Source organism: Hemibagrus wyckioides, linkage group LG05 (assembly GCF_019097595.1).
Source record: "Hemibagrus wyckioides isolate EC202008001 linkage group LG05, SWU_Hwy_1.0, whole genome shotgun sequence".
Lineage (NCBI taxonomy): Eukaryota > Metazoa > Chordata > Actinopteri > Siluriformes > Bagridae > Hemibagrus > Hemibagrus wyckioides.
Genome location: NC_080714.1, coordinates 17,151,709 through 17,167,520, shown reverse-complemented (window position 1 = coordinate 17,167,520; position 15,812 = coordinate 17,151,709). Strand labels below are relative to the sequence as shown.

The 15,812-nt window shown below is 37.2% G+C and overlaps 1 protein-coding gene across 2 annotated transcripts in view; it reads right to left on the bottom strand.

Moving 5' to 3' along the window:
* The window catches only part of cpne5a (copine Va), a 78,487-nt gene extending 65,434 nt beyond the window's left edge, over positions 1–13,053 (bottom strand). Inside the window, exon 1 of one of the 2 annotated variants that reach the window (XM_058390576.1) lies at positions 12,671–13,053. In XM_058390576.1, coding sequence (XP_058246559.1) covers positions 12,671–12,780 — 110 coding nt within the window. In that variant the 5' untranslated portion in view covers positions 12,781–13,053. The remainder of the gene's footprint in view (positions 1–12,670) is intronic. The other variant, XM_058390575.1, reaches the window with a different exon arrangement.
* Positions 13,054–15,812: the final 2,759 nt, after the last annotated feature.

Sequence of the window (15,812 nt, the reverse complement as noted above, 5' to 3'; positions counted from 1 at the left end):
TCTGAGAGATAGATAGAGAGATAGATAGATAGATAGATAGATAGATAGATAGATAGATAGATAGATAGAGAGAGAGAGAGAGAGAGTGTGTGTGTAGGGGACTCTTTTTTGGGGGGGGAGTTTGCAGACAGTATTGCATCTTCTCCATACTTATTCTCTCAGTTATACAAGCACATTGCGGCTGTGCTTCATTAACTCTAAAGATAAGTGCAGCAGAGGACCAGGAATATGAATAGCAACACCAAATGCGCACCACCCAAACTGCACTCCGCATGACAGCACAGGTCAATGTTCTGCTTTATTGTTCTGCAGGCATTCTCATCACTCATGTTAACTGTGAGCACATGTATCCATGTCTAATACATTGATTTTGATTCACCTCACTGAGAATAAACTTGTAAGAAAGTGTACCTGGGAGCTCCCAACTGCTAATCCATGGCTCCCCTGTGGAAATGGTGACAGGCTGCAAGTTTCTAAGAGTGCACAAAAAAAGCCCAGCAGTATCTCCACTTCCTGCACTGACAGAGAAGAGTTAGACTCCCCCTCCCCATCCTCAGCATATTCTACAGAGGCATCATTGAGAGTGCCTTGACCAGCTGCATCACTCTCTGCTTTGGGCACTGCAGAGTATCAAACTGCATGTCCCTGGAGCAGATAATGAAGACAACACAGAACATCAGAGGAGACTCTCTGCCTCCAATGGAAGACATCTATCACAAATGCTGTCTCAGTATAACAACCAGCATAGTATCTGACCGCTCCCACCTCTCCCATAAACTCTATATCCCTCTGCCATCTGGCTGAATATCCTACAGTATCCAGACCAAGCCCACCAGATTCCAGAACAGTTCCTTTCCACAAGCTGTCAGTATTCTCAACAACAAGCAGTCTTCATCCTACCTCCCTGACAATTAATGGGGCACAACCCCTGTTAGAATGCACTGGCCACCTCATTCACTATTCATACATCATATCTCATTCATTATTATATCATATTCCGAAATCATATACAGTATGTTGCTCAGGAACGTGACTGTGCACTGACCTCCTATATCAGTATTGCCTGTCATACAGGAACATCACAATAGACACTTTGCCCATAACACTCAGGGAATGCTAAACACTTTATTCATAACACTCGGGGAATGTTAAACACTTTACTCATAACACTCAGGGAATGCTAAACACTTTATTCATAACACTTAGGGAATGCTAAACACTTTGCAGATAAAACTCACAGAATGCTAATCACTTTATTCATAACATTCAGGGAATGTTACATTTGGAAAAACACTTAGTGCTGCTAGTTGTAGTGAAAAGACTTTACTCATCACTCACAATTCCACTGTTAACTGTAACTGTTGTGTCTAGTTACTATTTTGTGTCACACTGGTCCACAATATCTATTTCTATTGTACTACAGTGTTCAAGTATTACCTTGGAGGACTTGGAGAATGCTATTTCATTCTACTGTACTTGCAAATGATTGAAAATAAAGCCCTGTATTTGCTTTGCCTTAGTTCACTTGAGCAAAAAATTGCATCATGCTCTCAGTACTGGTGTAGAAACCTGAATCAGAGAATCATTTCAGTTAGAGCAAATTTCATAGAAATGTCTTTTGATTTCGCACTACTGTATTTAATACCAAAGTTTTATTACAAACTGTCATTAAACCCCTCTGGTCCCCTTATATAAACAGAATTTTTATGCTACTTGGCTCTTGCGAATTCTTTTGCGTGAGACCGTGTTAGAGAAACCACATTAAAACGCCCCATTTTGAAAATGTGCCACTTTGAGACTGTAAATGGTGATTTACTATGGAAAAGAGCACAAATCTGTCCACCCACAGCTAAAATTGCTTTTCACTTTCAGTTTTATGTCTTACACTTGTTTCTTTGATGTTGTTGTTGTTGTTGTTCTCCTCTCTTAAGTAAATACATCTATTATTGTTAATTAGCAGCTTTGGAAATGACAACTCTGCATACATTTTTGTCCCGAAAACATTACTGTCTGACAAGTCAAATTATTGAGTAGAGTGCATTAGTGAATTATTGATATTAGGGATATTTTGCTATTTCAGTTACTTCACTGTTTAAATTACAAAATCAAAAAGACCTGCAGCTAAATTGTAAAAGAACAACAAGATCTATTGAAGCATTTTATGCCACTGTGTTTGAGTTTATGGAAACATGCTCCAGGTAGCATACTTTTTAACATAGCCTTAAGTTATCTTAAAACTTACACTTATTCCTAATTGCACTATGCCTACAAAAATAAATAAATAAATAAATAAATAAATAAACTACTTTGTACTGTGCACTATGAGCAGTAAAACATGCAATTCAACTGACTCTAAAGATGTTCTGTTCTTTATGCAGAAAATATATTTGTCTGTGATCTGTAAGACATGACCACCTCAGTAATATACATGAAGTAAATCTAAGAGGTCTAAGTGGTTGCCTATTTTTAATCCTTACAAATAAATGGCACTTTTATTTCATAGTTTATTTGGATTTTGTTCAAAGCAATGAAATCAAGAGTCAGAGCGTACAAAGGGTACCGCGGTGGCTCATGGCTCTGAGTAATACGGCGTTCATGCATACAGCAATTCAAAGCAAAAAAGTGACCTGATAGCATTCATGTTCACCGAGAACTGGCAACTTTCTGCAACATGGGTAACAGCGACTAAATGCTGAGAACAAATATAGAGCGATTGATTCAGAGACTACCAATAGCAGCGAGGACAGTAGAGCATGTGATCCATGGTACAAAGCACACCCTGCTTCTCCTTTATCTCATATAATATGAGGTATATACAGGATACACTGCTGAATTTTATATACTGTATAAACTCTCTCCTCCAGAATGTTTCATTTTAGCTGCAAGAAAACTGATTTGTTGCCAAGTGCAAGGCTAGCTGCGGCACCCACTGATAAACATAATTACTATGATAACCAGTGGTAGAAACGCCTACTGGCAACTTCATAGTACAGCAACTGGAGTCCTGCAGTGATAAAAATCATTGCATGTGTGAGTGTAGCTTTACTGAGCAACAGATTGGGAGTTCAAACCCCATCCCTGTCAAGTGTCCACTGTTTCTCCTTGTGGAAAGCACTTCAACCTCTCTGTACCAGGGGTGTCATATCATGGCTAATCCTGTCTTCTGACTCCAACTTCCTGGGGTGTGCAAAGAACCAGAGTTTAACTGTACTGTAATGTATATGTGACAAAAATTTTTTTTTTTGCTTGAAGAAAGGTTGCACTAAGAAGAATAGACACTAACCCTGTGTCTTGGTCATAAATGTAGGATTTGCTCTTCTTGTAGTATTGTGTTTCTGATTGGCTGGTGATGGTGAAATATATCAATCTGTGTGACAAAGTGGACTATGATCACTTCATGCTCTACTAATACAACATAGTTAAATATCTGAATCAAATTTCAGCACTGCACCTCACTAAACTACTCGTGAAGAATGCTTGCATACCAACTTTACCTCTGCATTTCCAAATCAATAAATCCAACTGCCTTTCTGTAACTTTTGTACAATATTAGTAAGTTAACATTAAGTTTTATAAACATTTTAGTAAGTTACACATACATATAGAAATTTCTAAATAAATTGTTTTGCACAGAAAGCCACTCGTTTAATAATATGCATCAGACTGTAATAGAGCATGTATTTTTATGCTCTGTTATAATATGTTTTATTGCCATCTTGCCACCTCCAAAAAGTCAGCATCCAATTTGAACACCGCTCTGCACTATATTGCAAGTAAGCACGATAATAATTATGGACACCAGGGAAATTTGCAGGAGGTACTGCAAAGTCAATAACAGCATTCTGCTAAATCTTATTTTAATGTATCTAATTTGCATTGCTTTATTGATGTCAGAGAAACCCATTTTCCATTTTTTCCCTCATGTAACAGTGCTGACAAAGGAGAACATGAGCTATTCACTAATTTATCAACCTGTCAGTCTTAATCTTTTAGTGACAGGCACTGATGGAAACAAAGCCCTGTCATTTCTCCCATAAAGCATTTTAAATACTTTCAAATACTTTCTTAATTTTCATTTGGTTACACTCGGGCAGTGCAGCAAGTTCATATTCAGATGAAACCAACTGCCATCTTAATGAGAAACAGCAAACACTGTTGCATAAAAGTAGAGGAATAACTGGAAGAGTTCAATTCATGATTGAATTTCAGATTTGAATTGCAAAGGATGCCAAGTGTAGACCTTGACTGATTAAAGTGTCACAGACCATTACATAACACAAATAAACATAGCTGTCACTACATAAACACAATAATCATACATTTTGTAACATTTTTCAATAACAATTCATTAACAATTGTGATGAGAAAATGAATCAGTTTGAAGTTGCTTCCATTCATAATGCTGTCTCATTACGCCTAAAGCAAGGGCTTACTGAGATACCAATCATAAATTATTAACTAATCAAAGATGAGAGCCTTCAGGAGCAGTGAGTAAATTAACAGATACAGGGATTAATACTTTTTTTTTAATGAGCAGTCAACATTACGTGTCTGAAAGATAATACAGTCATCTTCCTTTTCATTTCATTGCAAACTAAATCTTGGACACAGTTGAAATGCTAATTAAAGATAATTAAGATGTACGTCATTCCTAGTGCATTTTCCTTTAACATTAATTAAATTAGCAGCTCTATTGAACAATCACAAAACAAAACAGTACAACTCAGAATAAGAAACTCTGAAATAATCAACAGCACAAATTTCTTATTGGATCGTTGCACCTTCTTTTGACCATTGAAAAAAAATTGATGCCAAGCATATTAGAAGACATTTTGTATGTTAAATGTGAATTTTTTTTTTTCGTGTCTTGGCAAAGCAGTTCTTTTTCCCCTAACAGCCTGCAGTTTCACACCACTGGACCTGCAATTCAATTCCCCTCTCATCCACACTCTCCAGCAACCCAGTGGCACTGTAATTGGCACCCTCACATGGGAAAAGCTATTTCAGCCAGTGAGATCAAAACAGACTCCAACCTTCTCAGCATGATGTTGATCTCTCATTGATTTAAGACACATAAGGCATTATTCGAGAGTTGAACAGTTAAGGCTAACTGGTCACAGGCTAACCAGCTGACAGGGAACTTTTAGAATCAACTCCAGTAGAAAGGCAGAGGTTAAGGTGTCAGAGTAAGAGAGATTCTATTTCTGTCTGGAATTAAAAACTCCAGATGTTGCCACTGCAAGAGATTCAACAGAAGTGGGTTTGTCACTGAGCCGATTTGATCAATGCTGTATGAGTTGTAGGGCAAGGCTGAGGCTGAGAAAGCCAAATAGAGTGTTTTCCCAAGGGGAACACCGAGGATGGGCAGCCCAGCCCAATTTTTGAGCCGGGTGCTATCATCTCATCAGAATGTTATTAAGATATTTTAATGGGATGGCAATTTCTTTTCCACTCTGGCAGAAGGGGAATTCCCATTATGAGCTTTCATTAACTCTAATATGAACAAACAGGGTATTACATTGGTTCTCGGTCGAAGATGTACTACAGTGAAACAACAACGTCAGCATTTTATTAAATACTCAACAACAACAGAGGTACTGTATACACAGTGCCATTAAAATGTAATCACCAATATAGCTTACTTCATTTTTAATCAGAAAATGTCCATTGTCCGTTAGTCATTACCATGTTGTATAACTGTGTATGCTTGTGAATGTAAATGGTGTCAAATGTGGGGGAAAATTACTCTTACAGTGATATTAATAAAGATTCTTAATATAAACAATTAGGGTATTGTCACGATATATCGATTGAAAGTGCAGTACGGAGAACAGAACCTTTAGAAAGCTAGAACAATATTAGTCTATAGCTGTGACTCGAATGACCTAGTGTGTGCATTTTAGAAGGGTAGTATGGGCTCAAATGGAACACTAACAGTTTTCTACTAACTGGATGTAAAAGCAGTTTCCCAGTCATTGGCAAATGGCATCAAATGCACATAACACGATGCAGCCAGCATAATTGTCTACAATTGCCTACAAACATGGCCGCTATGACCAACACCATCCAGAACATACACCCTTCCCTGTTAACAGTCACCATCATATTAATCAAACACACCTGTTCACACTCACAGCCACAGCACAAAAGGACCTTGTTTCACTCATCTGACCAAAACGCATACACTCAGTTCACTAGTTTTTCTTAAAAATCTTACTGTTTTGACCCATGCCTGTTTATTTTTTCAACAGTTCTTGCCTAGTCCACTGTGTGCTGTTTGCAAATCTCCTGACCTGTGCTTGTCTTGAACATGATCTTGCCTACTATTTTGGATTTGTTGTTTGTGAGCTCATTAAAACTGCCTTGCAGTGGCATCTGCATAAGCATGACAAGAATACAGTGAATGTTTTAAAATGTTAAAATATAAATCACAAGTACAGTAAGAGTAAGCCTTGCAGTCTTAATAAATAAATAAATAAATAAAAAGCTTTTTGTGAGATTGAGAAAAAGCTAATGAGTTATTTAAATGTATAAGCATGGAGAAACCACAAATTAGTAATAAATAAATAAATAAATAAATAAATAAATAAATAAATAAATAAATGTTGATGTTTGTCAATATTTGTCTTTCAGATCTCAAGCCCCAAAAATAGGACTGTAAATCAAATTACAGTTTCATATGAATTCTTCCAACTTTGAATCTGAATCAGGATCTCACACAGAGACCACACATAGGATTGGAGCAAGGAGTCATCATTACTTAAATTTCCCTAAAGCAACACAGTGTTAGGTCTAAACCCACAGGTGCACAAACTCACATTTATATTCAGTGTCTTCTCAAATGAATACACATACAATCTGTCAGCTCTATTAACGGCTACCCCAGCCCCACCCTGCCCATCATCTTCCAACAGATGCCTCTTCCTACCATCTGGTTGTTTACTCACCCTAACCTAGATGAGTGACACTCATAAGGGTAACAGACAGATCTACTGTTAAGTGCCAGCAGTCAACCAGCAGTCAACATCTAGATCTATTTTCCTTTAAATAAAGCAGCTTTGTCATGCTGCAATCTGTTTCACGCCCTGTGCAGTGTGAGGAGAAAACTACCATAATGATGTAACATAATAATACACTCATTGACATGCATTCTTCTATATACATATTAGCTTTTGAAGATATAATGTGTGTTCCAAATCACATACTTATGCACTCTTCTATGGCATTTTGTAGTATAAATAGTGTAAGTACTGTGTTCACACTGAAAATTGGGCTACCAGGCACCGATGCTGGATGAGGAAAAAACTTACAATATAAACCTTGTCCACTCCAGTCTTAGAAATGTCTTTTAAAATTAGTCCAAGTTGTGTGATAAATTCTTCAACATTTTAAACATTGAGTGTATTCTGCTCACATTGTGTGCTTTTGACATTATTTTCCATCAACTGGGAAATGGCTTATACTTCTGGTTAGTAAAAGAAAAAGAAAAAAACATTAGTGTTTCATTTGAGATGACACTATGCTTCTAAAATTCATACGCTAGATGGTATATAATGCATAGTGTAAGTGAATAGTGTATAGTACATCCTTTGGGGTATAGCTAAAGATTCAAGGTTTTGATCATATTGTTCTAGCTTTTTAAAGGGATCCCATTTGGGTCTTTTGTTTAAATGGAAAAGGATCTATAGAGTTCTAGATAAAACACCAGTGTAATAAACACTTTAGGGTGTACTATAGGGCGCTGGAAGGAACCTTTTAACAGTTCCTACAATGCATACGTATATCATCTGTACAGTACAACACCAGTGATCAATATGTATGATCAATAAAAAAAATGTGAGACGGTGTAAAAATCTCCTAGTTAGCAACTATGCAGCAAATTGATGTTCATACTAAAAAGCACTAAAATGTAAAAGATGAAAGTCTGTCAGTCTGCCTCTGTCCCTTTCTCATGAATCCCTAGATGCTTGCATAATCACTTCCTCCATTGACTATTTAAGGCTCCTAAGGCTCTGTACTCTAAGATTATCTTCATATAACAAGCTCCAGGTCTAATTTTTACAGTTACAGTTTTTCTTTTCTTCTTACCCTAAACATTACAGGTTGTTAATTAATTTCCTAATTAAATCTCTGTAATAAAATTATGTGCTGCTTGATTATTCATTCCAGCACTGCAACGATGAATTGTATTTTAAAGAATAAAATTTATTGTTCAGGATGTGTGTGCATGATGCCTTTGACATTATCATTGAAGATCAGAAGGCTGATAATGTAAACATGCTGTAGGCTAAATATTAATAAATTGAAAGTGATATTTAGTTTATTCTTATCATGGGAAGAAGAAGATGAAAGACTGTAATTGTGAAACGCAATGTGTGAAAAGAATGTGAAAGAAAAAGCGAGTTATAGATGAAAGACAGGCAGCGAACAGGTACTGTCAACCAATCAGAGTGATGTTCAGCATTGCATCAAAGAACAAATTCTCTTCACTATCATGTCTTAAAAAAGCACTGGGGCACAAACACCTTGCATTTTTCCCAAGCCCCAAGGATAAGCCAATGGCAATGTTCAGTGACCATTTAATTAAAAAAACTAGACCCTGAGGAAAGACAATTGCTGTCAGTCTTAAATGTGAAACAACTAATGACATTTTCTTGATTTTTTTTTGAAAGCACCCTTATTCATTTTTCATTGTGCTCTTATAAGTAATTAAACCAGAGAATAATTATCACTTTCACTATACACCAAGCTTACAAACAAACAGAGCCATAGCAATCTGTCATACAGGGAAGGTACTTTCTCAGCTGTCACATCACAATCATGTTCATTACACAGATAGAAGTAAGGAGTAAGAAACTACTTAGAGTGTCACTCGGGTAGTGAGGCATAGAAGACATCGGAGTAGAGGCAGAGCACTGCGGTAACAGTAAACAAAGTAAAGCAGGAAGAGGAGGCAAGCTCCCTGATTCTTCACACCTGCAAGGTCAAGGCAGAGGCAGCCAAGAGGCTGCAGTGTAACTGAGGCATACCAGCAGACACAGGAATCTGCCAGAAGATGTAATGAAATCCCTCAGCTGTGTTATTATAACTTCCACTGTAAGAATAACAAATAAATAGTGTCATTAGTGTGGTGCATGGACTCTAATGTACAGCAGATTAGTCTGTTTTATAAAATATTATTTTACCTCTAATAAGAATTTTGATTCAGAAGACACAATTACAAATAAATGTGTTTTTTAAATATAATTGTACCATCGTTGTAGCCCATGGTTCCCACCATTAATCTGTATTACATGCTATCATAATCAGAGTTTTCATCCAATTACAATCGGACGACTTTAGGGCTGTGGATTAGGATTTAAAACGGAAGTGGGTGTGGCTTAAACCACTGTCACATTAAGCCTGTAGAAATACCACAAGACACTGGGAATAAACCCAGAGGATAAAAAAATCATCTTATTTAGTTTCAATTAGAGATGTGTGCCAGACTGTTTTGTTAAATCAGGTTTGTACCTGCCCGCAATCTTTTCAGAACACATTTTCTGTTAGATTTCTAAAATATATTTTTATATTTAAACCAATATAAAACTCAATAAACTCAATATAATCCACCACAACCCTCATCAGCATGTCAGCTGCACATCCATGTTAATGAACATTTTTTTTGTCCCTCATGTTTCATATGTAACCACATACCCACATGAAAATAAAAACTAAACATTTCTTTCATGAATATCACAGGATCCCAGTCCTGATGCATACCTCTAGTCTCAACCAAATGAAGATTCTTGGCATTATTTATTTAAAAATTCATATTTAAATTAAAAATTCATTTAATCATATCTAATATATTTGTATTGGTTTAGAACTTATCTGTTCTATCGGAAAAATGTATTCATATTCAGATATATCTGTGTTACATTGTATGGTTTCAGACTCTAGCACCCAATTTGATGAAATACTGTAGTGAAGTAACACCAGCCAGACACCTTAAGGGATGTGTTGTCATCTGTCACTGCTGAGTATATCTATGTCTTAAAATCAGCCAGAGATGGAGATATTACTGAGTAGCTGAATGATCTCGGCCAATCCATGACATTTTCATTTGAAACTCAAGCACTTCAGCTCAAGCAAAGGGGAACAATAACATAGCTGGCTACAGAGTGAATATAAAAATAGCACTTAAAAATTGCAGGTTTTTTTGTCATGGCATTCCTTTCACTGAGCTCTACACACTGCATGGACTTGGTGAAGGTGGCACTTGGTAGTTGGTGAGATTCTACATAGCAGGTAAGTTTGAAGTGTTGATGTTTCAAATTTCAATCAAGGCACTAAGGAATAGAACAATTTCTCTGAGCCTGAGAGTTCCAGTGATTGCTGCTATGATGGCATTGGGTTTAAAGCAGTTTCGAGGGCTAGCTATCATTTCTCAGTCTCTCACATTAGCCTTTGAGTTGATGTGCAAGTCATACACTTCTTTTATGGATTCACTGGAAAGCTGACATTTCTAGTTTTTTTGTTTTTTTTAAAGAATTATCTTACAAACTTATCTGAAAACAGATCTACATAGAGCATTAAGTTTTTTTGTTTTTGTTTTTTTTCAGATGAAAAGGCTGAGGCATTCTGTATGGTGCTAGATGAAACCATTTTTTTTGTCTGTGAGCATTGTACAGTGTAACAATCCAGCAAGTCCACACAGCACACACAAACCCAGAGTTCATCACTATATCACATTTTACATTCAGAAAAGAGCCATATGAATTATTTATTCCCTGTTTCTTCATTCACAGCAGAGAATGTTAAAGCTATTTCCACATGAGTGCCCCATTCACAAGAATCAGCATATCTTTGACCAGACCTATGTACTTATCACTGTCTAAAAAAGGTTTACAAAGGCACGGTTAAAAATCATTCATCAGTCATCACGTAAGTCATAGAGAACAATATCATTCCATATGGCCTCATGTCCAGGCTCTTCATCTGCACTAAATCAATGACAAGAAACAAATGCATGGAATCCTGGAGACCACACTGCAGGTTTTCAGAGAGGGTGGCTTCACTGTGTAATGGCATGTTGTCATTTTAGTTATGTATGAAGACTACTTTTGTTGTTGCTGTTTGGAATATTCATTCGATTTTCTGCTTCTATTCCTAAACAACCTCTCTATTAGGTTTGGCCAATTGGATTTACAGTTTGTTTGTTTTTTAATTTATATCAAATTACATCAAGCAGTGTTCTGCCAGTGGTATCCTAATTGCTCTGTGTGCATTAAGTGGAGATAATGGTCAGTTTATTAGTGCATACTAATAATTTGCATTCTTACTGATGCTCTCATGTTGTGAGGTTCAGCAATTATCCTTAAGTCCAACATGGATTGGAATACATATTTTGATGTTACCATTTGCTTGGGCAAATCCTAAATCTGCCAGCTGTATCCATTTCTCCCCAAGTTGATTGAAAAACACACCCCATCAGCCCACCCCATTACACTGAGCAATTTGTCTGACTGAGATCTTTATAGCAAGGCAGAATGAATGAGATTGAATTTCTTATCCACCCCATCTCTGACATTTATCAAGACCTTTAATTGAAGGTGTATTATAACCTGAAGCTTGTCATAAAGTCATTGTGGGGTGAAAAACATAAAAATCTAGACAAATTCAATGCAGCATATAGACACAAGTGCCATAGAAGAGCATGGATTGTTCTGCAATTATTCAGGTTCCACAGAGTGTACGCAGATCTAATATATAGTGAAAATATAGGACATGACAATATTCTATTTTCCCTCTGGGCTGGGGTGTATTTATATTCAATGAGCCCAATGAGCTTTGTGGGAAATGTGTTGTTATCAGGCTCTTAAATATCAAAGCCATTCATCCACACAGGATCAGCATCTAAAGATCAAATGTCCACATTTGGGGGTATAAGAATTATTTGCTTCCTATAACATATATTTAAAGCATGTTAACAAGAAAAGTTCAAGATCTTTCTTTACACTCTCTTTTTAGTTTTTATAGATTCACCATTTAACCATTCCTCATTATCATAACTACATACATTTCCCATTAGTTTCAGTGTAGTTAGTGAATAATTAATATGTTCTACAGTGAATCAAAGAATAATAGTGATAAGGTAGGATTTCATCAGGTTAAAGCCATGAGACTACATCAAAGCAAGCATAGCTCATTAATCTCTTATTTTGGACTAACTTCTTGTCCATTAACCTGTGCAATGTTCATAGTCCAGCTGGATGAAACCTGGAGTCTAGTGTTAATTAGAAACTGAATGATAATTCAGCACAGGGGATGTTGCCTTCCCCTCACCAAAAGGTAGATGTTTTACATGAAACACTGAGTTACTAATGCATACATACTAATGCATACAGGTATACCTGTAGGGGTTAATTCAGTATGGAATCCTAATGAGTAAACTCATTAGTATTGAATAGAATAGAATATTTAACAGTGACGCAAAAACCATGAGGAACTATTAGTGCATAGGTGCTCATTAGGATTCCAATATTGTTTTAACACCTATGGCGTTCATACAAACTCTAGAGATTATTAGACTTTAGATGTTAACTCAGCACATTGGAATTGGCTGTGAAGGTTTTCCTTAATTTTAATAAATTCCTCAGTACAGCAGGAGTGTTTTGGCTTCACGTACCTGCATGAGACACTGATTTCCACTTTGGTGGCGGGGATGTTGCCGGTGATTGGGTCGAACTCGCACACAGAGGCCATGCGCTCCAGCTTGTCCATCCCGTCTCCCTCCATGGGCGCGGGGAAGCTGGCTGCCTCCCGCAGCTTCACTTTCCAACGAAGGTTTGAGCGCAGTAACCCCGCGAGCGGAAGCAGAAGCACGGAGCAGAGATGAGCCGCGATGCGCTCTACAATTCCAGGCGGACTGGAGGAAAGTGGGGCTGCTGCAGAGCGCAGAGGAATGCGAAAGTGCGCACTTGCAGTGAGATCTCTGTGAGCCACACTAGAGCGCTGGTAAAGTGAAGAAGCCGAACTCCACCCCCTTTCCCGATTTCCCACATGCTCAGAGCAACATCGCGTTATCGATGTGCGGCTACGGGATCGTTACTGCTAAACCCGCCGTTCTCACGAGTATTAATACGCGAAACACAGTGCACTAAATTATTTTTAAAATCACCATACGTTTTAAAGCTGAACTTTTCCTTGAAGTGCCGAAAAAATACACATGAAATCTTTAAGAATCTGATGATTTAGTCCATAAGCGGGGCTCCGCCTTAATTAACAGGATACCTTGGTCAGTTAAAACAAAACACTGCATTGCAATGCCCGTTAGAATTAACAATAAAATATCACCGCAACCCAGTCTATTGAAAGTAGGTCTAAAGGGAATCATGGTTTTGGGTTTTGATGACTGTCCCGTGGCGTTCGCAGACAGTCTGCAGCTTTGTCTATTTTCAGCACCACAGGTTTGGATAGCTCCCTATCGTTCTCCGAATAAACAGCAGTGTGAAGGCAGCTCACAAACAGCTGGCAAGTTACTGCCTGCTAGGTCTCGAGAGATAAGAAGTTCTAGTTTGAGACTTGATTATATGTTTAGATTATTTTTAAATCCCTTTATTTTCCATTTATTGGGAGTAAATTTACACAATTACTGATCCAGTGAGTGAGGTAAATAGCTTGTTTTTTCCTTCAAGCCAGATGTTTTCTATATGGTGGCACTGAAGGTGAAAACAGAAGGATCTATTTGTGTATACAGGTACACATCAGGAGTTTAGCAGCTCAGCTGAGAAGAACACCACCCTACTGCAGTACAGACTATGCTGCCTACGGTGAGGATGCTGGAAGAATAGAGGAGTTTGCTGCAGCTTAAGATGACTAAGATGAACAGTAAATAGAAAGTGTCTGGAAACCAAACATAGACTGTATGCTCTGTGTGTGTGTGTGTGTGTGTGTGTGTTTGTGTGTTTCCACTAGAAAAAGATGTTAAAATGGAAATAATCATTACACTTGATAACAAAATCCCACAGAAATTGCAAAGATGTACTTTTGGTAATGGGTGTTGCTTATTTAGATTGTTGACAGCTAGGCCTTCGAGCTTACACATGCATACCCTTGGGCACAATTAGCGATTGATTGGAATCAATATAATCAGATGTTTGATTTGCTGAAATGGGTTAATTACTTCATTAGTTCAATAATACTGCTTGTTGGTTAGTTTGCCACACATTTTTGGCTTGTACACACCAGAGTAAACTCATCAGCAAATAATAATCTACTGTTTAGCTCAGTGTGGGAATGTAGGACTTGGGAGAATCTTTAAAAATATACATTGTGACAATGTTATGCTGCTTTCAGATGATGGTCATTTTCAGCAATATACTGGACTCTCTTACCAGCACCATAATAGCCAACTGTCTTGCTAAATCCAGCTAACATTAACAATCACTTTCTCACATTCATGCAGATAATAAACAATTTAGTTAATTTACCTCTTGTGTCCAGATGCTCCATTTTATGGGTGTATAATTATTGCATTAGCGCACTACATATAACAGTGTCAGAGTGTATTATTAATTCTTTGTTTATGCTTTTAGTGTCAGCTGGAATTAACATATTCATTTCTGGCATATTCAGACTAATAGATTATATAATATATATCATTTAGTCTTCTTCCAAATGAATGTGTTTTATATCAGTAAATATGTGCAAGTAAAGAACCAAAATCAAGAAAGATATGAACAAAAAGCAGTCTGCAGCCAAGTGAAAAATTCATGTTCATAGCAAATTTGCCTGACTTGGACTGGAGTGGAGAGCAAGTGTAGCAGCATATAGAGTATATAGAGGTATGCTTCAGGCCAAGGACCTGGCAATAAAACAAAAAGCCACAAGGGGCCATTTTTGTTGTGGAGAGGTGGTAAGAGACAAAGTGTTTGGGACAATGAGAGGCCATGTTCATTAAAATGGGTGCATATTGGAAGCAAGGTTGCTTGCATGCTGTTCATTTGCCACATTCAGTCATTTCTCTTCATCATGGTCAGGGTTGCTGTAATTTAATTACTAGTGTGCTTACATATTAAGAAATAAAGCCAGTGAAGTATTCAAAGTCCCACTGCCTTTAATCAGAAAATCAGGAGAGACTATGAATCTGATCAGAGTTCAGGGAAAATTGGATGTAGCCAAATACAGGGTGCAATACCTAGAAGAAACAGGCCTTCTCTAGTCTGGAAGAGACTTCAGAGTGGTGCTGCGGTGTAAATTGGAACAGGATGTTTACTGGAATGCCACACAGGAATGGTTCAAAACCAAGAAGCTGGATGTGTACAAATGGTCCAGTCAAAACCCAGACTTTAATATAATTTAAACCTCACACAAAGAATCTGAGGCAAGATAAGAAATTTGCTGTCCAAATCTGACTGAGCTTGAGTATTTTGCACAGTATATTTTGCATGACTTTTGCAAAGACATGGGCCAAGATATCATGATCCAGTTGTGCAAAGCTGATACAGAACATATTCTTATGACTTGCAGCTGTAATTGCAGTTAATGTTGGAGGTAATCAACACATATATGGTTTCTTTTTTTAAAATAACCCAATAAAATCACAAACATTCAATGTTGCAACACTACAAAATGTGAGAAGTTTAATGGGATGAATATTTTGTAAGGCACTATATTTTAACTCTGTGTCTTTTACATTTTCTGCTTTGTTTTAGTTAAAATGTTAATGTTAGCTGGCTTTTGAGGTAATGGTTGGTGTTTGGTGTTTTGTCTGTCATGTTAGTTGATACATAAAAAAAAATCTTATTTTATATTATTTGATTCAGAAT